This window comes from Dioscorea cayenensis, chromosome 4, assembly GCF_009730915.1.
Source record: "Dioscorea cayenensis subsp. rotundata cultivar TDr96_F1 chromosome 4, TDr96_F1_v2_PseudoChromosome.rev07_lg8_w22 25.fasta, whole genome shotgun sequence".
Taxonomy (NCBI): Eukaryota; Viridiplantae; Streptophyta; class Magnoliopsida; order Dioscoreales; family Dioscoreaceae; genus Dioscorea; species Dioscorea cayenensis.
In genome coordinates, this window is record NC_052474.1 from 2,832,891 (window position 1) to 2,855,872 (window position 22,982).

Below are 22,982 nucleotides of genomic sequence, written 5' to 3' on the forward strand. Positions count from 1 at the left end.
ATATATATATATTCATGTATTTCAAATAAATTCACATAAATGGTAATTTAAGTAAAATAAAAGAATAATGTTCTTATTAAAAAGAAATCACAAAAAGTCAAACTCTATCAATAAAAAGTCTTTCCAGTCATAAATATATATAGACCTTGATTAATTTTATTTTTTCTTCTTCGAACTCAAGTATCTCTCATTTTATTTGAAGTCAAATGATACTTTTGCTGTGTACAGTCATTCAAAATAAATATACAGTATGTAATCACGTTTACAATGGAAAATACAGTTAATTAGACAAATTAAAATTGTGAAACATGTTTTTTACAACATAAAGTACAAAATAATAAGAGTTGTACAACATAAAGTAGCTAGGTTTTTTTCCTAATATTTATTTTCTTGAGATATTTTCTCCCTAACATATTTCACAATGCCTTAAACTTCCAAATTAACAAGAGTTGAAGTTAATTAAGCCGACATAAACATAGACAAGTGGATCTAATCGCCTTGAATCAGGGACCACAAATTAAAAGAAATCCAACTCAAACCCCGGCCAGCTCCACATGACACACCACGTAAACTTGCCAACTACTCTGATAGAGTACAGGCTCCCCCACAAACCCTCTATAAAATGAGCTGTTTGAGCACCAACCAGAGAACTCATCACACACACAAACAAAGAAAGAAAGAAGGAGAGAAAGGAAAGAAAAGATAAGAAAAGCTAAAGAGATGGCATGGTCTGCTGAAAACGCCACAAAAGCATTCCTCAGGACCTTGAAAACTGTAAGTTGAAAGATCACACCAACATGTATGATCCCTCATATGCATTAATATTCTTTGATCAATTAATTAATTAATTAATGATTCTTAATATACATATAACAGGGAAACAATGCAATGGAGCCAGACGTGGCAGAGTTCATATCAGCAATGGCAGGAGGGAGTGGAGCTAGACTCATGGTGGATGTCTGTGCGGACAGAGCTGGCTCAACCACGCTAGCGCTCATCGCGGCAGCGCAGCAAACAGGTGGTAGAGTGGTATGCATAGTCCCCGGAGCTGATGAGCTAAACTCATCAGTGATATCTCTTGGAATGCAAGCAGAGAACGTGGAGCTGGTAATGGGGGATGGTAGAGAGTTGTTGATGGGGGAGTACCGTGGAGCTGACTTTGTGCTGGTGGACTGTGATTTGGCCGGACATGAACGGGTGTTCAGGGCGGCGCAGGCAGGGGCAATGGAAGCGTGTGGAGGGGTGGTGGTGGGATATAATGCTTTTCATAAGGAGATGTGTGGGAGTGGGAGTGGAAGTGGAAGTGGGTTGAGAGTGGAGCTGTTGCCGATTGGAGAGGGGTTGAGAGTGAGTAGAGTGCCGCCGGCGGCGAAGAGGAGTCAGTGGGTGGTGCGTGTTGATGAGTGCACCGGAGAGGAGCATGTGTTCAGGGTCAGGTCTCCACGTAGGAAGTGGATTGAGGCTTGATTAATGGTATCATGTTGTATTATTATTATTATTAGTAGTAGTAGTAGTAGTAGTAGTAGTAGTAGTAGTGTATAAAGAGAGAAAGAGGCTGTGTTTGTTGGTATAACTTGGTAGAGAATTAAAGAGGAAGAGATGGTGGGTTGTCATAACTTGTATATTGATTTGGAGCTTGTTTTAACATGATTAAGTCTTAGTTGTCAGCTTTCTTTTTTTCTTTTTTTTTAAATAAAAAAATAGTGTGGACGAATTTTGCATAATGAGATATTAGCGATAATTGAGGTTATTTGGAGGCTTGATAGAGATGTTTCTTTCTTTGTTTGTTTTTTTAATAAAAATGGATAAAGTATAATTTATTAAAAAAATTGGAAAAAACTAGAAAACAGATAAATAAAGGAAAAAAATAGCATATCACAACTTTAATATAAAAAAAAACTAGAAATGATAAAATTAAAGATGTTTGCCATTCTTCTTCCTAAACATTATTATATATTATTATTATTAGTTAGTAAAAAATTGTAATCAATCGGTAAAATTTTCTTTTAAAAAAGGGGGAAAAAAATTTATAATACATGTAATAATAATAAAAATAAAAGTGATTATAAATCCACTCGTGCTGCTAAATCCTATATTGGTCATCATATTCACGAGGTTATCGATATTAATCTCAACATTAAAGTTAAAAAATTCAAGGCTTTATTTGACAATATAGATCAAATTCTTTAATTTGGTCCTCTTCTTATAAGAAACTGTGGATTTGTTTTTTCTCTCTCCTCGTCTTTTCTGCTCTTCGATTTCGATTTGTTTTCCTCATTCGCGGTGAGGAAAACAGTCTTTTTATTTTTATCTTAGTCTGACATCTTTAATTTATCTTGAGTGATTCTCTATTACCTTCTCTCTTTTTCTAATAAATATGTGATTTATTCACTTTATTCAAAAAAGAAAAAAGAAAAGAAACTGTGGATGCCTGGAGAAAAAATATGCAATCAATTTTTCTCATAATCTAGATTGGTGGAAAAGAGTTATAATTAATCATTCGATTATTTTTTATTTTTATTTCAGTCAAATATTCTAAATAAATAATAGCATGAAAGAAGAGTTCACATGGGTATAAAACTAGTACAACAGTGTCGTTGATTTTTTTTGCCTTTGCCTTGTGATACACATAACAGTATGGTCAAATTTTGGATAAGAAAATGATAAGATAGGATTAATTGTTTGTTTTTCATTCTTCATTGACGGCTAAAACAGTTGTATTTTTTTCCAAATGATAATCGGAGATGGATTAGTGGTTTTTTTATGTTCAATAATTTAGATTTGCATCCCAAACTTTAAAAGTCCAATTATTTAGGATTTTATTTTGGGTAAAAGAAGAGATTGCATTTTTTTTAAAAAGAAAGAAAGACATATATTATAAAAATTTGAAAAATTATAATAGAATTTCACTCTTGTATAATTCTAGAAATCTATGTTTTGTAGATAAAATTGTTTTTTTAAAATATTTTATATATAATAAATATTATTGAATATAGAGATTATATATATATATATATATTTGAAAAGGTGATCTCTGATCAATCACTTCAAATAAAAAAAGAGTACAACAACCCCACCAATCTGGTGAAAAAAATAAAAAATAAGCAACAAAAAAATCAATAGTTGTGATATATCTATAACAACAAACACAAATTAAAAAAACAAGGTTCTTCTGAGACAATTTCAAAAATCGCCCTAGCATGCACGTTGTCCTTGATATTTTGAATAATAATGATATCTGATATATTTTCGTGATATATTTATAATATTAAAATTTTTAAACATAAACATTGGTTTTTTTTACTAATAGCTCTCCATTAACCCTGTTTTGTTCATATACATCACATGACAAAAGTTGATAAGAGTAAAAATTTGCATGAAATGTAACGGATCACAAAGGGCCGTTCTGATCTGTCAGGTTTATCATAAATCATCATAATGGCAGGCTTTTTATCTAATAAATGCATCCCTTTTGGAAGATGAAAAGGTTATCTCTATTGGCTCTAGAATCACTCCACATATGTATATACACACATCAAGAGGCTAAAAACCCTTCATTTGCATAAACCAATTGTTTTAGTCATTGTTATTAATATTTGAATTTGATGAATTATATTCCACTTATATTTATGTTTGCTTTGAATTTCACGAATTATATCCCACTTATTGTGTTTATGACCATTGTTTATCATGGTAAAAATCTTTCCACTTCTACTCCCACTCTGCAGGTTTCTATATTTCTCCTTCTTCCATTCTTTCTTCAAATGTGTGCTTTCTTAAAAATGTTTGATCAAGTGACTAATCTTAACTCTAAACACAATTTAAAATGATATTCATGCATGCATAGACGAAATTAATCCACAATGCATACACAAAGAAGCAATAGTAAACATGAAAAATAACTGCATCATAGTTTCCTTCGCTGTATCAACAACCATTAGCTCCTCCATTGCATTTCTCTTGTTCTTTTGTCTGTCTGGTAATTCAACCGCTGGTAGTTAGAATGACCTTTTCAGTCTTTTATTTTGAATCTGTCCCATTGTGAAATTTTGAATTTGCATCTTTTGAGAAAATTCACAAAATAAATACATGCAAACTTGGACATTTTATTCTTAATTACATAAACTAGAAGCACAAAGTTATCTATTAATGGCACAGAGGAAGAGACCTCCATCTATTTGAAGAGTTAACATTGTTTTATACTTGACTGGTTTCCTCTCATCCCAGAGCTTGAATTTCAAGTAACACAATAAAGTAGCAGCAAAAATCTTCATTTGTCTGTAAGCAAACTCTTTTCCTAAGCATACACGAGGACCAGCCTGTCCACAAACAAACAATAGTTTTGTTAAGTATTAAAACATCCAATTTCCTTTTCTCAAATCAAGTTCAAATTCATATACTTCTTGCCACACAACAAACCTGAAAAGCTGTGAATTTGAAAGGATTCTCAGGTTCAAAAACTCCATCTTCATTGAGCCATCTCTCTGGCCTGAAAACCTCTGCATCCTCACCCCAAAGAAACTTCATCCTCCCCATAGCATAAGGCTGATAAATAATCATATCCCCTTCTCTCACATCAAAACCATCAGGCAATGTGTCATCCTTGCTACATAACTTTGGATCCTGTTAAGCATTTAACATTCAAATAACTTTAATTTGTTTCTTAAAAACAACATTCACATATCTGATACTATAAAAATTTTACCAGTGGGACTGCAGGGTATAGTCTGAGCGTTTCAGTTAGTGCTGCATGTAGATACTGCATTTTATTGAGAACTTCTTCAGTTAAACTTAATGAGAATTCACCAATTGGCACCTTGTCTCTCATGTTAGTAGCTTGTATCACTTCTTCTGCAACTTTCTCTTGTACATCAGGATGCTTGCATAGCATGTATAAGAACCATGACAAAGTCCCTGCAGTTGTGTCTCTGCCAGCAATCATGAAGTTCAGTATTATGTCTCGCAGATATCGGTTGTTCATGTTCACTGGATCCTTCTCCTTTTCGATCAAAAATCTCGATAAGATATCTTCTTTCTTCATCTGCAATACCAAGTAATATGATTGATTAAAAAGTTCAAGCAACGAGTTTGATGCATGTTCTTCATTTCGATTTGGCTTACAAAATCATCTTGATCTTCAGCAAGTTGCTTTAGCTTGGTGTCAATCAACTTGTATACAAAATCATCAATAATTTTAATGTTCTTCTTCATCATGGCCTCCGCACCAACATTCAGATACCTCTTGACCTTCCAAGTAACATCAAAGAAACGACGTGTGACTTGGATGCTAGAATCATCAAAAGCTTTAGCAAAAGCTTTTCCTTCCTCACTTGTTCCAGAGAGTGTCTTCAATTCCACTCCAAACCCAACTTTAAAGATAGAATCTAACGTTGTTTTCATTAATAAATCCTGGCATATATAACAATTAAAGCACACATAAAAAGTAAAAACATAAACCATAATTCAAAAACTAATTAAACACCAGTTACTTGAAAAACACATCCAGAGAGATACGCACAGAGTATCCATGCATCCATCCATTCTACTTACTTGGATATCAATCATTTGATTCAAAGTGGCAGCCTCTGAAACAAGTTGGCAAAGCATAGAAGCATTGGTTTTGAACACAACACTGCTGTAATCTCTCAAAACTTTAGTGGAGAACTCATAACTAGCCATCTTTCTCTGGTGACGCCACTTCTCACCATCCACAGCAAAAATCCCATCACCAAGTAAATCCTTCATCACATCATAGAAAGAATATCCCTGCAACGTAGTACTTAACAGTGTCATCAATGTTAAATAAAACATCAATCTCTAGAGGAACCACTGGATGATCCCTGACCTTGCCATAGTTGGTGAAGTTGGTCTTAAGGATGTACTCAACGTTGGAGGGGTCAACGATGTAGACATAGTTGATGGAGGGAGTGAGCATCCTGAAGGTTTTGTGGCGGCGGGAGATGTCGGCCATGAAATCAACAAGTCTAGGAAGGTTAAGTAGCTGGTGAAAGATGGTTCCAGCCACAGGAGGATAATTTCTCTTCTTGTTCTTGTTCTGGTTTTTCAACAGTGATGGAATAATTGGAAACCATTGAAGCAGATTGAGGACATAGAGAAGGAGAAGAAGAGAAGATGCTGCAGCCGCAGCTTGGAGGAATTCCATGGCCGGCGCTGTGAACGGTGAAATCCTCACGAATGGTTGGTTGGTTTCAGTAGTACGGTTAACGAAGCAATTGCTTTAGGTGTTAATATTTTATAAAGCGTCATTTTAAATTTTTTTAATAATAATTTTAATTTTTAGAGTTTATTTTTAAATTTTTTAATAATAATTTACTTTTAAAGTCTCATCTTTAAATTTTTTAATAATAATTTTATAAACTAAAAAAAGTTTTGAAAAACTGCCAATAATTATTATAATACAAAATATTTTAATTTAATATTTAATATAATCTTAACTAACTTTAAAATTTAAAATAAGATATTAAATATTTTTATTTTGATACTTAATCAACCACATATCTTCGTTAACTAACTTTTACAAAATTCAATTTTGATCTTCTATAATGGGTTTTTCACATGTATTTATTTCTCCAAAATTAATATAATATTTATTTTTTTAAATTATAAATAAGAGTTTTTATAGTTTTTATATTATTACATTTTTACTTTAGATTTATCTCTTCATGGAGAAACAAAAACAAACATGTATTTAATAAAACATAAATAAAATTTAACTTTATTAAATAAATTAGAGGATTTATTCTAAAATTCCGTTTTAGGTCTCTGGTTACCTTAAACCGCCATAGTTGGCTTCTTGTTCTGCAAGAGTTTTTTTTAAAAAAAAACTATTTGAACACGCACGAACCTCTACAAAACAAGTGAAGATGAATAGATCACTCTTTTGCACATAAGCTTTCTCACACATTACTACAATTCATACTTTAAAAATATGTGATCACATTTATCCTTTTTTTTTTTAATAAAAAAAGTGGCAAGCGGCACATGAGTTGGTTGCAACATCACCTATGAGTTAATTTCCCTAACGAAGATTCGAACCCTCACCATTTCACACACCACATGAGAGATTTATTTTGGTGCAGCTAACCATTTGAACAAAGTGGCTTTGACCAACTCTTGCCCTTCTTTCTTCCATAGTTTGTTGCTTTGTTTTTACTTATTTGATTAATTAATTAAGTTATTTTTCATGATAAAGAAAAAAAAATCAGGCTTGTCGCTTTCAGAATAAGTATATAAAACATTGGTAAACTATCTTGATTAATCAATGGAGCCATTTTTGTGGACTATGGATACATGTTTGAAATTTCAACTGATTTAATTATTTATATAACAAATATACCTCAAAATCGAATCTTGAATTAGTCTGATAATGTATGTACACTATGGTTAAAAATAAAGTTCACTTCTTTTAAACTTTTATTTATGTATCATAATTGATAATTGAATAAATATTAACCTACCATCAAAACACAACTCAATTTAATTTATTCTATATTATATCTGGGTCAAATTTATTTATAATTTTTTAATTAAAATCTTTTGGTTATTTTGGCTTATTAACTCACATGAGAGTTATTTATGTCTAAGAAATAGAAATCTAGCTTGCCTTTAATTATCATAAATATAATATATTTTATTTATTATTTATTATTTATTTAAATTAAATGGTATATATATTATATTTGACTTATCACATATAATTCAAGGTGTCACCTCTGCAATCACTTCTCTTCTAGTGGTTTATTTGATCTGAAAAATATAGTCAGGTTTTATTTATCATATAAGTGATTACCCCTAAATATCACGTTGGTTTAAGCGCTTACATACAATATAAATAATAAGATATAATATTTTTTAATTTAAAAAAATAAAAAAATTGTCCATGTTCCTCGTTAAAAAAACAATTTGTCACATGCATATAACTCAACTCATGACACATGATATTATTTTTTTTTAAAAAAATAATAATTTAAAATTAAAAAAATATAAAATTAGTTAACGAGTTATTCATGTATACATAAAAAACAAAAATCACATGCGCCATTGCGCATCACCGCTACAATAGTGATTTAGTGTTTCATTATTTTTCTTTATCAAAACGCGAGAGTTTGATGATCAAATTTGTATTTATCCAATTATATTTCCAAAAATAATTTTTATATAAATTTTTAATATAATTTTTTAAGATGAATAAATCATATTTATTGAAAATAAAAGGAGAACAATACAATGATACATTGATACAACTAGCTAAGGTAATTTATACAAGATAGAAGACAAACTGAGATAGGAGAAAATTAAAACAGAAAAATAAATCAGAAGTCAACTAGGGATGAATGTGAAAAAAACAAAAAAACTAGAATTCGACACAAACAACAGACTATTGCAACAAACAAATAGGACTGAACAAGATTGGACGAAACCGACAACTATTAAGTGATTGATTCAGGAGGATTAATGTGAGTAATTCCCAGGAGTTGAGCACAAAAGAAATGTGAAATCAAGACTTCTTTGTATCGTCAGAAAAGACTCTTCTAGCTTGGTCCCTTTAATGATCTAGAACATATTTTTCTAGGCAGTAAACATATAATCAATTTTGCATATAAACGAAAGATGTGATAATGCTATATATGAGAAAATGTTGTTATTCCGTTCGAGCTATATATTCCACTAAATCACTTGAAATAAAGAAGTTTTCTCAAATCATGAGAAGTAAAAACCCTATTTGAGCCCCTAAGAGATTAAGATCTCCCTAAGGATGGTCGGAATGGTTGGGACATTGAATAAAACGGAGTAGTGTGTCCAAATCCTTGTTGTGAATGGGACAATTTAATAGCAAACGGTCTATTGTTTCCATTAATGTATGGCATAAAACTCAAGTAGTTGTGGAAATTTTGTTACATCCTTATTTTGCCAAGTTGTCCATAGTTAGTATATTTTTTTGTCCAAGGGTAGTTGGCATAAGATTTTAATTTTAAAGGGGCAATGCACTTTGTAGAAATTGTTTGCTAAATGGGCCCCTAACTCCTAAGACCATTGTCTTTCAAAAAATAGTAAAAGAATTACAAGAAGTTCATTTTTTTCTTCCAACCCCAAGTCTTGGAGTCTGCGCCTTCAATAATCATTGTTAAGAGACATCCTTGAAGGTCAAGAGGATTAACGTCGATGATGGTGTCGGTTGATGTGAAAAAAATCAACTACGGTGAGCTACGTGCTTTGCCATTTGTGGAATAGAAAGGGCCAGGCATCCCTTAGCATTTGTTCATCAAGCCATCTATCTAGCCAGAACAAGGTAGATATATCCTTCTTTAGCTTAATATCAACGCCCAAAGGAAAGCCTTTTGACATTGAAGTATGCCTTTATAAAAGAACGATTCTTCTGTTCGGTGAAGTATGGAATAACAATTCTATGCTACGAAGCCAATCGTAATTGAATGAGATCACAAGAGACCAACAAGAGATGTTGATTTTGGAAAGCTTCCACCACAATTTGCTAAGATTTGCATTTCAAGCATGTAGAATCTGTATCATTCCATAAAAAGTCCCTACGAGTTTTATAAATTTCTTAGATCACCCATTTTGGAAGCTCAAACGGTGGGAATAGTGGAGAGTATTGAATTAATTAACAACCACCTAGAGTTTTCAAGAGGCTAGTCGGGCTTAACTAGCCTTGGTGATAGTAATATCTACCTGAAAATGAAATGGGAACATCGATCACTAAAGTGACCAAGAGTTGATGGTTTAAGGGTGAAAATGTCTGCTAAGTTTGATAACCTTCCACATTTTGTGGCTTTCATTTATAGGGAAGTGATCTGAAGTGAGGAAGTGGGGGAAGTGCTACTTCCCTAAAATGGAGAGGAGTGATTTCACTTCAAGTATTTATGATGTTCATTTATCATAAAGTGAGAATAAAATTAGAGAATTTATGTGTTTGGTGAAGTTCTATGAGTTCAAAAAGGACTTCGGGAGTGAAAGTAAATGAGTTTTTTTATAGATTGACTCACTTCCCTCCACTTTAGTAAAAAAAAATATACTGGGTTTAGTTCAAAATCCATTTCAGTCGGAAGTGAAGAAAGTGTCACTTCAACACAAATGAACACAAAAAAATAAGAAAAATCATACAACTTCTCCCACTTCCTCCAAAATGAACGCCCCTTGAGGAGTAGATACAGTTGTTGCTATAATAATTTAGGGAAAAACCTTTAATTTAATGGTTTCAATAATCTTTCTAAAAGGATAAATGGATGCAAGGGCCTCGCTAACCAAAGCCACGAGTTAGATTGGACCAAAGTGAATTCTCTTCCAACGAAAACCCCCGCCGCCCATCTCCCCTTTCACTGCTTCGTCCTCCCAAATCCGACATCCGACGTCGTTTCACGCTCGCGTTCTTCCCTTCCCGCTCGGAATTGGGACAATCAATGGCGAGCATACGCAGCGCTCTTCTTGTGAGGCAGTTCATTCGTGCGTCCCCCTTCGTGGGGCTTGCCCAGAGGTCTTCCATTCGGCTGGTTCAACCCCAAGTTGGGGCTTTGAGGATCAGGTGCGCGGCCTCCAATGCCGGAGATGGAGAAAAGAAGGTCTCTGCTCGCCTGGCGCTGATGCAGCAGTTGCTTCAGGGAGCTGAAGAGAGGGCACTCTCAGCTGGCTCCGAGCCGACCCCCAAGATCACCCTTGGTATTTAACTCCTTGTCTTTGAATTCATTGGATTCGATTCGGTGTCTTTTGGTTGGCTTTACTTTTGTCAAATATTTGTTCTGAGTTTTACTGCAATGAGACTTTTTTATGATCATAAGTAGGAAAAAAGATTGTTTGTGTTTTTTTGGTCTGTATTATTGCAGAAAGAGAGGATGGAGAGGATTATACAAATTTATGCTCTATATTTACACTAGTGTACATTGATAAATGGATAAATTGAGGAAAGAAAATGGCTTGTTATTTGTTCTTGTGAATTTGTTGTTTATGTGGGTTAATGAGTATGAAGATTTATAGAAGTGATGAACTACTGTTGTGCCTCTTCATTGGAATACATGGGAAGGATCCTGTGAATTGTTTTCAGTTTGGATTTTCCTATTAGATTTGGACAAATTTTCAATTCTTACTTTCCTTGGTATTGATTTTCAGTCACATATATGGTCCATTTAGATTTTATTGGTTATGGATAGTCAGCTATTTGATTTTTCAAACTTATAATTTTAGGGTTTTACATAACTTTTGGGTTATACTCTATGCTTGTTGAGAACATGCTGGTGAGAACTGTTTACTTTGCAGACCATGTTACTGTCAGCTTTGCGAGAAGTGGAGGACCTGGGGGGCAGAATGTGAACAAAGGTTTGTTAATGCTGTTCTATTTCATTGTGTTTTCTTCCTCTTTGTTGAATAATAGGACAATAGCTACAAAAGATATATTCCTGAATTAGCAATCTATGTTCTAGAGTTCATCAAACTAACTTGCTAATTCTTGGGCTTTTTGGAACAAGTGACTGTAAATGGCTTGCTAAATGGTGGTGTTTGTTGTTGTTCTATGGCCTCTGATAGTGGTTTACATCTAAAATCTTTATTTATGCAGTATATTGAAGTTTCTTTTCCTTCTCTAATAAGCTATGCTATAGTTTCTATTATGATTTGGATTGTGGAATTTTCTTTCACTAGAAAACAGATCCTTCAGAGTATTGCTATAATTCCCATTTCTGTTGCAGTGAACACTAAAGTGGACATGCGCTTCAATGTCAAAAATGCACATTGGCTCAGTGAAAGAGTGAGGGAGAGAATATTCCAAATGGTGATGGATTTATCAAACCTTTTAGTTGTTTCTGTTTCTTATAACTGTACTATTGATTCCGTTTTTCTAAGCAAAGGACCTTGAAATATTCATTTTTCTTTAACTTGTTTTAGTCCTCTTCTAAATTTCTTGACTACTTACCTGCAGGAAAAGAATCGTATCAACAAAGATGGGGAGATTGTCATTTCTTCAACCAAGACTCGAACTCAGAAGTTAACTTTCATTCCTTCTCCTTGTTTCTAGTCATGTTCTTTGTAATTGACAAAGCATGAGGCTATGTTCTGTTATTCTTCAGGGGTAATATTGAAGATGCTCTCGAGAAACTGCAGGTACAGTTGGGAATGATTTTTTTAAATTAGTTGTTCCAATCAATCAGATATGAATTGTTTGAATTAATTTATTTTATTTTTATGACGAGATCACTCCAATTTCCTTTCACTATTAACTTTTTTAATAGGCTATTATTGATGCTGCTTCGTATGTCCCACCTCCACCTTCAGAAGAGCAAAAGAAGAGGATCCAGAAATTGTTTGTTCAATTTGTCACTGTGCATTTCTTAGCTCATCTAATATTATCCATTGCTAATGATAACAAGCTTGAACATGTAGTAGATCCACAAGTGTTTCACTGGTGTTGCATTTGCATTATAATGCCTTTTGTGATTTAGTAATGACTGTGTAACCTTTGATGATTGAAGGGCTGCTATCGAAGAACAGAAGAGAATGCAGAACAAGAAAGCTCTCTCACAGAAGAAATCGATCAGGAGAAACAGAGACAGTTGGGACTGATCATCAGGTGAATCCATGATCACATAGCATGGCTTGAGCTCATAAAATCCTCTGATGTTTCTTTTGTTTCATTTATATTCTGAAGTTTCGACCATATGGTTTTAACATCCACTTAAACTACTCTTGAGAATTTTTCGAGAAAGATTAATATAAGATACCATCTATCAATCCCCTGCAGTTGCGTTGTCGACAATCTACAGCACTGCTATCATGCTGAAAGCTCTTTCATTTTAAGGTAAATGTACTTTAGCACCTGAAGTGAGTTTCATATATGGAGCCAACTGATATTTACACTGGAAAACGTATATATGTCTCCAGCAGGTTTGTCTTGACACATGCTGACAACTATTGTTATCTGTTGTGCCCATCTCCAGTTAGCACATTAAGTATATTGTGTTTATGTTCATGAAAGTTGTTTCTTGACTAATACTTTCCCTTTTTTGAATTGAAGGGAGAAAATTATACAGACTTATTTAGCATTCAAACTGGTTGAAATTATACAGTCATGTTTGATCTGGAATTCTGACAGTTGTAGCCTTCCTTGTGTGTTTGTTCACACTTTTTTGTTTAAACTCCAATCTAAACTTCTTTCTTAAGTTTACCAAATCTAATGTCGTGATGCTTACTGCTTTGTTTTCAAATACGCGTGCCTGTCAAGCAATCAAAATTGTTCTGCATTCTCGAATGTCTTTCTGATTCTAAAATAAATTTTCAAGAGTCAGGTTCTCTTAAGTCATTTTCTCACCGTTACAGACATCAACAACAACACAGAAAAAAAAAACCCCTTAAAAAAACAATTTGAAATCTAATCTTTATATATATATATATATAAAAGCAAAATTACATAATTTACATCAAATATCAAAATAATAATAATCATCATAATCAACGCGGTTTCACCGCCGGAAAACATGGAGCTCGCCGGTGGCACGATCAACACGTTTAATCCACCGACCACAACCACCCTGCAAACCCGGCCCTTTGCCAACACCAACATGAAGAATCTCCAACCCACCACCAATCGGCAAAAACGCAGTTCTCACCACCCTTGTCCCCCGCCCCATCATCCTCACAGCACCACCGTCCTTCCCGCCGGCGCTCTTGCAAACAACGACCATCCCTCTCAGCCCCGGCCTCGCACCACCCAACACCCTCGCCGCATCCCTTCTCCTCATATCCACCACCATAAAGTCCACACCTTCCAACTCCCTCACCCTCTCCTCCCCCTCCCCAACAACAACCTCCGCCGGTGCTACTCCGGCGTGCTCCATCGCCTGCTCGTATTCAACCCTTGTTCTCTCATCCGACACCATGCATACCCTCTTCCCACCAGTCTCCACGGCCGCTGTTGCAAGCCCAAGACTCGTAGCCACACCAGCACTCCACGCCTCAACTATGAACTCTGCACGCCATCCTCCGGCCATGGCCGAGACCATCTCAACCACGTTGCTATCCTCTATCTCTATCTCTCCATCGGCCAACGCCTTCACGGCTCCTATGTACGCCTTGGACGCCATCTCCGGACACCAGACAAGCTTCATTTGATCTTCTCTTTGGTTTTCTTCGTAGTGGGGGATTGGTAGGCTTATGCGGTGTTTTCTGTTGCTATATATAGACAAAAACAAGGTCCATGTGGTTGACTTTGGCACACCAAAAAGAAAACTATTAGATATATCAATGTTGCATTTACATTTTATACCATCAAACACATCCAATCTTTTGTTTTTTTTTTTTTATTAAGTTTATAAATTATAATATGGTCATCTAAAATGGTAAAGTTTGATAATGGGTTGTTATTTGTCCTGCATATATGGATGGATGGGGAAAGAGCTCAGAGAGCTGATTTTATTGATAAGAAAAAAAGTTTTACAATATTTAAGGATTACAAACCCAAATTAAAAGAACAGACAAAAAGAAAAACAGCTGAAAAAGCAAAAACTAGAAATAAAAACCATTTACAGAGAATGTTTTCATGATTAGGACATTGGTCAAGTAAGCTCCTTGCTTGCGTTCAAGGGTGATGTATTAATGAAGAGAGAGAGAGGGAAAAAAGGACATATATTGGAAGGCAGGTATAAGAAGGTAAAGGTGATGCCGTACTTATCTTTTTGAAGTTCGCCAACAGTTTTGTTCAGGTCAACGCTTCCGACCAACCAGAAGCAAATGATAGAACTTGTTTAGTGTGATATAGATCATCAAACTTCTTATTTAAATATTGTGTTTATTTTCAACTCTTGGGGTTTTTAGTCCATCTATTCGTACATAAACACATATACACAAGTTAATATCTTAAGTCATCCGCACAATTCAAACCAAAATAACCAAAAATATCAATCTTTTAGCCGCCAAAGATGGGGATGTAGAAGATCTAATAATGTTTTCTTTTCAGCAGCCCCAATGCTTGACTTCTTTCATACATACAAAAATGTGCTCTTTGGCCATATCCACTGTATTAGGATGAGACTAACGTGATAATCCAATAATCAACTAATAGTCAATGGTGGCCACTGATAAAAGTGGGGGACAAGCTAGCCTCATCCTTGTATCATTTGATGCTTAGTTAGATTACAAAAACAAGACCTTTTGTGATATTCAGCACTCATTGACATTGTTTAATAGTCTTAAAAAAAATAATATACCCTTAATTAAATAGATAAAGCTATCTTCTGCTTAATTTGCTCTATAGGTCACCCCTTGCGTGGTCCATCATAAAAAGCAATCCACTTGGGCGCAAGGTTGAGTTCTAATTAAAAGGTTTCATTTGTTTAATATAAGATTAGCTAGATGATAAACACTTAGATTGGCAGCAAGTAGGGTTGGTTATTAATTAATCAGGAATTCTCATGTGTCAATTTGAGCAACTTGCTTTTATATATAATGAACTTTGAGTAACTCTATTTTGTCTCATCTCTCAAGGGCTCCATGGACCATGACTTAGTCCGAGAGTACGTCCTCTGGGATGTGACTTGATTTCATATTTTTAACCACCTAAGACAAAAAAATGCAAGTCTTTTTCAGAGTTTGTTATCATTTCTCACAGCTTTATACTATCTATTAATCAACATATACATCCATTGTCCAAACAAAATTGTTTAAAAAACAATATAAAAACATTTTTTCTTCATGCTTATTGTATAAAAGATCATGACAGTTGACCTTGTCTTAGATAACTTTTGTCATGAAACTACATGAAAATTTCATTTATATCTTGCCTTAATATCATTTGATTATTTGAAGATTTATATATATATATCAAAATAAATCAACTTGTCCGAAAGTCCAGCAGAGAGAATTGAAATTTTCATGCTTGCCTTAGATATATATATATATATATACATACATACGGAGACACGCCCACCGGATAAGTACGGGCTTATATTCACCCCCCTTTTCCATAATTTTTTTTTCTATTTTTTTTCCTTGCCAGTTAAGTAAACATCTCAATTTAGGCAACTTAAATGCTTTCAATGCAAGTTAAATGAGATGAGCAGCCAGGTCACGGTCTTTATCACCACCAAGTCACCAATTTGATCCATTTAAGATTCCATTCATTTTCTCATATTTTCTAGTGCAATATATATATACATATACATATATCAACTATCAAGTCATAGTCTTTATTATATATATATATATATATATTTATATTTATATTTATATATTTGCACTAAGGACACAGACGCATCACGCATGTCACAATTACAATGAAGCTGGTTTGGTGTCCGGAGATGGCGGCCAAGGCCTACATAGACGCCGTGAAGGCGCTGGCGGATGGGGACATGGAGGGCAAGGACGTGGCCGAGTTGGTCTCGGGTATGGCCGGTGGTTGGCGCGCGGAGTTCATAGTCGAGGCATGGAGTGCTGGAGTCTCTACAAGTCTCGGGCTGGCCACCGTGGCAACGCACACTGGTGGGAAGCGTGTGTGCATGGTGTTGGACGAGAGAGCACAGGCTGAGTACGAGCAGGCGATGGAGCACGCCGGAGTATCGCCGGCGGAGGTTGTAGTTGGGGAGGGGGAGGAAAGGGTGAAGGAGTTGGAAGGGGTGGACTTCATGGTGGTGGATATGAGGAGAAGAGATGCCGCGCGGGTGCTGCGCGGTGTGAGGCCGGGACCGAGAGGGATGGTGGTCGTGTGCACGAGAGCTGTCGGGAAGGACGGCGGCGCTGCATGGATGATGGGGAGAGGGACAAGGGTGGTGAGAGCTGCGTTCTTGCCCATTGGTGGTGGGCTAGAGATTCTTCATGTTGGTGTTGGCAATGGACCTGGGTTGCAGGGTAGTTGTGGTGGCCGGTGGATCAAGTGTGTTGATCATGATACCGGGGAACTCCATGTTTTCCGGCGGTGAAACTGGCTTTTGTTTGTTTGTTTTGTTAGTTGTTGTTGTTGTTGGTTTTTTCTTAGTGATGTGATATGACTTTTTAGATAGTAAGTGGAACTGATTGCATGACAACAGTGTCGGTCACTAGACAATGGGTTAAAGTTGCTTACCATTATAATCTAATCTACCTAATTTTAGCATATGGATGGAAGAAGTGAATGAAATATTTGGCATGCTATCAGCCTCAGATATATAGTCTCATATATGATGAGCATATTCATTTTTAGTTTTGTGGTCAGTGATGACTTTACTGTACGTTCTATCTTTTTCAATCACTGCTTCTTTTCTACTTGTTTGCTTTTTTCTGTGGCTGCTTAATTATTAAGACTACTCATCTCCTTTTGCTGAAGAATCTCCTTGATATCTATCATCTACAACATCAACAAGGATTATATTTTGTTTAGCATAAAGCTAGTAAAGCAATATCAAGGAAAAAGATTTAATTACAAGAAAACTTCAAATGTTAATTTTGTGATGAACATTATTTAACCAAACTATTGTGAAACAAATATATCCACCATGTTAAACAAGACACTCTTGACAAACTAGAGTAAACCATATATATATATATATATATATATATATTCAATTTTTCAGCAAGCGATGAAGCTAACCAAGGAGTATTCGAGGAGAAAGCAAAATACCTGCAGAAAGGCTTTTCCAATCCCTTTCCCTTTCAATAGATTCTCTATTTTCGGTTTTGTGTGATGCATCTTGGGACTGACAATTAATTCTTTTGTGGACTAGCTAGGTTTCATCCTTGTTGTTGGGAACAAACACATTGTTCTTGCAGGTGGTTATATTGTCAGACATATGTTAATCAAGTTTACAAGTTGAAGTGACAGCAATTGGTGCAGTGTTGGAAGTTTGCAAACAGAAGAATTTAAATCCTGATCAAGTCTTATATGACTTTCCGGCGGTGATTGATTTAATAAAAAAGAATGACCTCCGACTATCTTGGTAATTCCGTGAGAAGCCATAGAAAACCCAGAGGCTAGTTGATTGCAACCCGACTATGGTTTTTGAAAATATTACCTGAGATCTCAATAGTGTTGCAGATGCTTTTTGCATCGTTTGGTAAGAGAAACCCAGGGCGTTACTTTTGTATCATAAGGGGTTCAATCTACCATGTTGGCTAATGGAGACGGTGTTTGAAGCATGGCTTTCATTTGACTGAGGGGTGTGTGTGTGTGTGTGTGTGTGTTTTTTGTTTTTTGTTAAAAAAAAAAAAAACAAGAGTAAATATGCAACTTTTGATTATGCACATATTTACCTGAATATATGTATTTGGTTTTCATTATTTAATTTAGGATTTTATGACGGGCCAAATCCACATAAAACGGTATAATAACCTCAGATGGATATATATATATATATATATATATATATATATGTGCAATTCTTTGTTCAATAATGCACAAACAGGAAATTATACTTCTAACAATAAAGTGAAGGCATTCATCAAATGTTTAAAAAGGTGAGCCAAAATGATAATCAATGATGAAATGAATCGGATTCTAAACAAAAGCAGGCTAATGAGACCCGTTGGCACTTCCATGCATGCTACCATTTTACACGGCGAGCCATCGTGTCCAAAGCAATTGGGATATTTCAATCACTTAATTAATCAGAAGCACTCCAAGCAATCTAAAGCACACAAATAAGGATTGAAGCAATGAAGAAGAGCACGCTGAATCACATTCATTTTTTTTTTTTAACAAAAAAAACACGAAGGTCAATTTATTGAATAAAAAAGAAAAGCAACAAAGAAGAGAGAGAGAATGTTTTATTTTAATTGAAGTGATTTAACCATATTTAAAAAAGAAAAAAAGAAGAAGAAGAACAATAAATCACCACACCCCTCAAGACAAACAACGAAAAAAAAAGCTTACTATCTATAACAAAAGATTTCATAATCCATTTAGGAAAATTCCTGCTTTAGTGAAATAAAGAGATATTGTGCAGGCTGGACCTGTGCATAGCAAATTTGAAAGCGGCACCAATTCTGCATCTGGGAATCGTGTATATCCTAGGATTGCCAGCTAAAATGAGGAGATTATAAATAGTATTGATCCAATGATTAGATCTCCAATCATTTAGATAGTATCCAGAGTTAATAGCAGTTAGGAGATCATGACAAGAGATGAAGATATGCTGAACTGAAAGATTATTATTGCTAAGTCTGGTAAGAGTTGATGCTAAAGCATTTGTTTCTGCATCCATTTTAGAAGAAGTCAGAAATGCATTCGGCCAAAATGATACTAATAATGAAAAATAATTTACTTGGTAACTTAGGATTAGGACTACAAGTCCGCATCCACAACAAAAAACCCGTTATTAGTTATTATCACTATATCTAATAGAACTTAAACTCAAAACTCTTAAATCTTCAAACTAATATCTTATGCGGTGAGACCAATGCTACTAAATTATTAACTTTTTCACAAATAAAACATTCATCATTAAAAATAAAAAATAAGCAAATCTCAATTAATCAAATATATCAACTTTGTTTTTAAATAATATGGACAAGCCCCAATACACAGACACATAATCCATTATACCTCAACGAGAGAGGTGAACTCTAGACCTAGAAATCAAGTGGTTTTTATGAGCATTAATTACACACACATACTGAGTTGGTTAATATATATATAATTGGGGGGTATATGTGAAAAGAAACAGATCCAAGAAAACGCAGCGGGATTGAAATGGCATCCTCCTACCTATGCGCTCGGGTTCCTCCGCCGCAACCCCGCTCCTCTCCTTCCTTCACTCGCCCAACCTCTTTCTCCTTCACCTCTCTAACCCTTCCCCATCTTCTCCCCCCCTCCACGTCTCTACTCCCATCTCCTTCTCCTTCTCCTCTCTTAGATGGCACCAACAATGGCGGGAGCAATCGCAACAACAACAACAACAACAACAATGGTTGGCTGTGGTCGTGGTGGAATCCTGATGACTGGTGGAATCCTGAAGAAGAAGAAGAAGAAGAAGAAGAAGAAGAAGAAGAAGAATCTTCGCTATTTCCGTCATCAGCAACGCTGCTCACCTTCCTTTGTTTGCTCTATATCTCGATCATCCCAGCACCGGCCCTAGCTAGGGCTATTTGGGAGGTGAAGGGCGGCAAGTGGACAAGACTCGTCCCGGATCCTTCTGGCTCCGATTTCTTGGTTGTCGAAAACGATGGCAGCCATTCTTCGTCCTACTTGGCTCTCCAGGCCTGGTGGCGGAGTTGTTGTGAGGTTGTCTCGAGGCTGTTGCTGCCCGAAGGGTATCCCCACAGCGTCAGCGACGACTACCTCGAGTACTCTCTATGGAGAGGCGTTCAGGGAGTCGCCAGCCAAGTCAGTGGCGTTCTCTCCACCCAGGTATATTTGAATCCCGTAATCCGTATTGATGAATGATTCCTCTCTCTATTTTCTTGTGATTCATTATATCTCAAGAATTGGGTTTAATGTATCTTATAGCTCAATTACATATCTAAAGCAGGGCATTCTTGAATGTGTGTGTTTGCGTTCTAAGAAATGGCATGCTCTTTGTTAGGCTCTTCTTTATGCTGTTGGATTGGGAAAAGGAGCAATTCCAACAGCAGCCGCTGTCAATTGGGTGCTCAAGGATGGAATTGGGTATCTCAGCAAGATAATGTTGTCAAAATTTGGTCGTCATTTTGATGTTAATCCTAAGGGATGGAGGCTGCTCGCAGATCTTCTCGAAAATGTAGCTTACGGGCTTGAGATCTTGACTCCTGCTTTTCCTCATCTGTTTGTTTTCATTGGAGCTGCAGCCGGTGCTGGTCGGTCTGCATCGTCTCTGATTCAGGTATGGGCGCTTGAACCTCTGCATATTTATAGCATTGTTAATGTCCATTTGGCTATCCTTGATGTAAGAATTCAGTTTAATTACTTTTTTCCCTGTCCTGTAAACTTATATGATTCTGATGACCTTGTAACAAGATTTCACATTCATTCTTCTCAAAGTAGTCTGATGATCTTCTTGCACTATTAACCGCAGAGATTCTAGAGAATATTCTTTGAATTGTAATCTATCAAAGTCGGCTTTTTTCATTTCTCTTATTTAAAAAATGGATGAAGGTCTTTATATGTATTAGCCCTCAACTTGCACTACCTCAAACCATTTGCAATCAATTGACTAGGTCTATATTGTTTATTTGGTAAGTTTCCATAACCATCAAATCAAACTCTATTTACCATACCAAGTGGCTTTGGATCTACTCCAAAGTCTCCAATTAAAATGTGTCCTTTTGTTCCTATAGGCTGCTACAAGGAGCTGTTTTTATGCAGGCTTTGCAGTGCAGAGGAATTTTGCAGAGGTGAGAAATGAATTACATTGAGGTCTTTTATTTCTATCTGATTAATAAAATTCACCATCAGTTTTATATTTAGCACTATGCAATAAATGCCTAAGTAAAGTGGGTTTCTCCACAAATTATTGCCTTGCATCTTTGCAGGTTATTGCAAAAGGTGAAGCTCAAGGAATGATTAGCAAGTTCCTTGGAATAATGCTTGGAATAGCCTTAGCTAATTATATCGGTTCCTCTGTACCATTAGCTATGGCTTCCTTTGTAGCAGTCTCTGGAATTCACATGTACTGCAATTTTAAATCCTATCAGTCAATTCAATTGAGGACACTAAATCCATATCGTGCAAGTAATTTCTATCACCCCTGTTCCCTTTGCATTAATTTGTGATCGCATACTTTCTTTATAGTTTAATATAGTGGGAACCAATGACATTGCTGCCAATGTAACAATAACTCATTCAATTTAAAAGCTTTTGCCTACATTAGAATAAAAATTGACAAATCCAGTTTCTCATGTACATCTGTACCTAATGAAACACTCAGCAGAGAGCAACCTTTTTTGAATATTGTTGGAATCTGTTTGTCATTTTTTATGTTATGCTTTTCAATTAAGTAGCCCTTGTAAATCGTCTTTCCTAACTATTAAACAGGTTTGGTTTTCAGCGAATATTTATTGACCGGGCAGGTTCCTTTGATCAAAGAAGTTAATGATGAAGAACCACTCTTCCCAGCTTTTGCTGCTTTTAACATTAAGCCACACAATGTAAGCAGTATTATCTTTTCTGCTGTATATATGAGAATTTGTGGGAGGCCACTGTTCTTATATGAGCTATTTCTATCTAGGCTTCATGTTATTTTGTAATCTTCAAGTGCCAATATTATTCATGTGAACTGTTGGGTGCTTATGCTAAAGAATGTCTAACAGCCTTCACATCCATTTCGTTGTATAAATCATGACCTTAATTCAGTCCAGAGAAATACCTACTTTGAGAATTTGAAAATGCACTTCCTTTTTGGGTTGGAGCTGATGATTTCTATTACCTTCTTACTGGTTTTATCTGCAGGGACAATCGCAAATTCTTTCTTCAGAAGCAAAAGATGCTGCTTCTGAGATTTGCCGCAGGCTGCAACTTGGTTGCAAGCTCAGTGAAGTTGTTAACAACAAAGAGGATTTTTTTGCTATGTTTGATCTGTTCAAAGATGAAGGGTATCTTCTTGCAGTGGAGAAAGGAAAATTTTGTGTGAGTTTTGCCTGTGTATTTCTTTGCTCATGTTAGATGGAACATAAAATTTCACTCTAGCTCATCTTTTGGCGGGTTTTCCTTTTCAGGTGATGCTCAAGGAAAGTTCATCTCCATTAGACATGATCAAATCCTTGTTTCACGTCAGTTATCTGTATTGGCTAGAGAGAAATATGTGGTTTGAATCAAGAGGCATTGCAGATGAATGCCGTCCCGGAGGTAGGTTGGAGATATCCTTAGATTATGTGAGAAGGGAATTCAATCACATCCAACGAGATGGCTCCGAACGTGGCTGGGCTACGGATGGGTTAATCGCAAGGCCACTACCAAACAGGATACGCTTGGGCCATGCTACAACAATGAAAACAATCTGACAATATATTCAGCTCTCTTTTGTGCTATTGTGAACATACCCACTCTCATTGTCAATTGTATTTCAAAGTAACAAAGACAGTAG

The 22,982-nt window shown here is 35.6% G+C and overlaps 6 protein-coding genes across 12 annotated transcripts; 4 read left to right on the top strand and 2 right to left on the bottom strand.

Moving 5' to 3' along the window:
* Nucleotides 1-667: 667 nt before the first annotated feature.
* On the top strand, nt 668-1,750 carry LOC120259419. Its single transcript, XM_039267018.1, has 2 exons — nt 668-774; nt 877-1,750. Exons 1-2 carry the CDS (start codon nt 721-723, stop codon nt 1,465-1,467), a joined length of 645 nt encoding a protein of 214 aa, XP_039122952.1. The 5' UTR covers nt 668-720; the 3' UTR covers nt 1,468-1,750.
* A 2,221-nt stretch (nt 1,751-3,971) lies between these two features.
* On the bottom strand, nt 3,972-6,204 carry LOC120259295 (cytochrome P450 704C1-like). Its single transcript, XM_039266876.1, has 6 exons — nt 5,846-6,204; nt 5,551-5,766; nt 5,122-5,409; nt 4,706-5,041; nt 4,420-4,623; nt 3,972-4,319 (listed from the first exon to the last, which is right to left on the bottom strand). Exons 1-6 carry the CDS (start codon nt 6,161-6,163, stop codon nt 4,140-4,142), a joined length of 1,542 nt encoding a protein of 513 aa, XP_039122810.1. The 5' UTR covers nt 6,164-6,204; the 3' UTR covers nt 3,972-4,139.
* Nucleotides 6,205-10,277: 4,073 nt separating this feature from the next.
* LOC120259574 (peptidyl-tRNA hydrolase ICT1, mitochondrial) lies at nt 10,278-13,228 on the top strand. 7 transcript variants are annotated; one of them, XR_005536144.1, is made up of 10 exons: nt 10,278-10,692; nt 11,287-11,346; nt 11,715-11,797; nt 11,945-12,009; nt 12,093-12,126; nt 12,255-12,325; nt 12,495-12,592; nt 12,764-12,820; nt 12,904-12,906; nt 13,037-13,108. XR_005536144.1 is itself a non-coding variant. In XM_039267208.1 (9 exons), the coding sequence occupies exons 1-9, from the start codon at nt 10,437-10,439 to the stop codon at nt 13,179-13,181; spliced, it is 801 nt and encodes a 266-aa protein (XP_039123142.1). In that variant the 5' UTR covers nt 10,278-10,436; the 3' UTR covers nt 13,182-13,228. The 7 variants fall into 7 exon arrangements, 3 of the variants coding, with proteins under 3 accessions (XP_039123142.1, XP_039123143.1, XP_039123144.1); XR_005536143.1 differs by lacking the exon at nt 12,904-12,906 and having other exon boundaries at nt 13,037-13,117; XR_005536142.1 differs by lacking the exons at nt 12,904-12,906; nt 13,037-13,108 and adding an exon at nt 12,907-12,986.
* A 161-nt stretch (nt 13,229-13,389) lies between these two features.
* Nucleotides 13,390-14,166, bottom strand: LOC120259576. Its single transcript, XM_039267211.1, has one exon. The coding sequence runs from the start codon at nt 14,124-14,126 to the stop codon at nt 13,482-13,484; it is 645 nt and encodes a 214-aa protein (XP_039123145.1). The 5' UTR covers nt 14,127-14,166; the 3' UTR covers nt 13,390-13,481.
* A 2,147-nt stretch (nt 14,167-16,313) lies between these two features.
* Nucleotides 16,314-16,931, top strand: LOC120258258. The gene has a single exon (XM_039265612.1). It carries the CDS (start codon nt 16,314-16,316, stop codon nt 16,929-16,931), a length of 618 nt encoding a protein of 205 aa, XP_039121546.1.
* Nucleotides 16,932-19,660: 2,729 nt separating this feature from the next.
* Nucleotides 19,661-22,913, top strand: LOC120257893 (protein root UVB sensitive 1, chloroplastic-like). The gene is made up of 7 exons (XM_039265185.1): nt 19,661-20,332; nt 20,508-20,783; nt 21,238-21,294; nt 21,433-21,631; nt 21,935-22,047; nt 22,349-22,525; nt 22,615-22,913. Exons 1-7 carry the CDS (start codon nt 19,676-19,678, stop codon nt 22,897-22,899), a joined length of 1,764 nt encoding a protein of 587 aa, XP_039121119.1. The 5' UTR covers nt 19,661-19,675; the 3' UTR covers nt 22,900-22,913.
* Nucleotides 22,914-22,982: the final 69 nt, after the last annotated feature.

What these genes read in the sequence shown, in the direction of transcription:
- LOC120259419 (XM_039267018.1), top strand. Translation starts at nt 721, where the DNA reads ATGGCATGGTCTGCTGAAAACGCCACAAAAGCATTCCTCAGGACCTTG. An exon ending in TCCTCAGGACCTTGAAAACT is followed by an intron (nt 775 to 876) that starts GTAAGTTGAAAG and finishes TACATATAACAG; the next exon opens with GGAAACAATGCAATGGAGCC.
- LOC120259295 (XM_039266876.1), bottom strand. Translation starts at nt 6,163, where the DNA reads ATGGAATTCCTCCAAGCTGCGGCTGCAGCATCTTCTCTTCTTCTCCTT. An exon ending in ATCAAATGATTGATATCCAA is followed by an intron (nt 5,410 to 5,550) that starts GTAAGTAGAATG and finishes TATATATGCCAG; the next exon opens with GATTTATTAATGAAAACAAC. An exon ending in CTGAAGATCAAGATGATTTT is followed by an intron (nt 5,042 to 5,121) that starts GTAAGCCAAATC and finishes TTGGTATTGCAG; the next exon opens with ATGAAGAAAGAAGATATCTT.
- LOC120259574 (XM_039267208.1), top strand. Translation starts at nt 10,437, where the DNA reads ATGGCGAGCATACGCAGCGCTCTTCTTGTGAGGCAGTTCATTCGTGCG. An exon ending in GGGAGAGAATATTCCAAATG is followed by an intron (nt 11,798 to 11,944) that starts GTGATGGATTTA and finishes ACTTACCTGCAG; the next exon opens with GAAAAGAATCGTATCAACAA. An exon ending in CAGTTGGGACTGATCATCAG is followed by an intron (nt 12,593 to 12,763) that starts GTGAATCCATGA and finishes AATCCCCTGCAG; the next exon opens with TTGCGTTGTCGACAATCTAC.
- LOC120259576 (XM_039267211.1), bottom strand. Translation starts at nt 14,126, where the DNA reads ATGAAGCTTGTCTGGTGTCCGGAGATGGCGTCCAAGGCGTACATAGGA.
- LOC120258258 (XM_039265612.1), top strand. Translation starts at nt 16,314, where the DNA reads ATGGCGGCCAAGGCCTACATAGACGCCGTGAAGGCGCTGGCGGATGGG.
- LOC120257893 (XM_039265185.1), top strand. Translation starts at nt 19,676, where the DNA reads ATGGCATCCTCCTACCTATGCGCTCGGGTTCCTCCGCCGCAACCCCGC. An exon ending in TGCAGAGGAATTTTGCAGAG is followed by an intron (nt 21,295 to 21,432) that starts GTGAGAAATGAA and finishes GCATCTTTGCAG; the next exon opens with GTTATTGCAAAAGGTGAAGC. An exon ending in TGGAGAAAGGAAAATTTTGT is followed by an intron (nt 22,526 to 22,614) that starts GTGAGTTTTGCC and finishes TTTCCTTTTCAG; the next exon opens with GTGATGCTCAAGGAAAGTTC.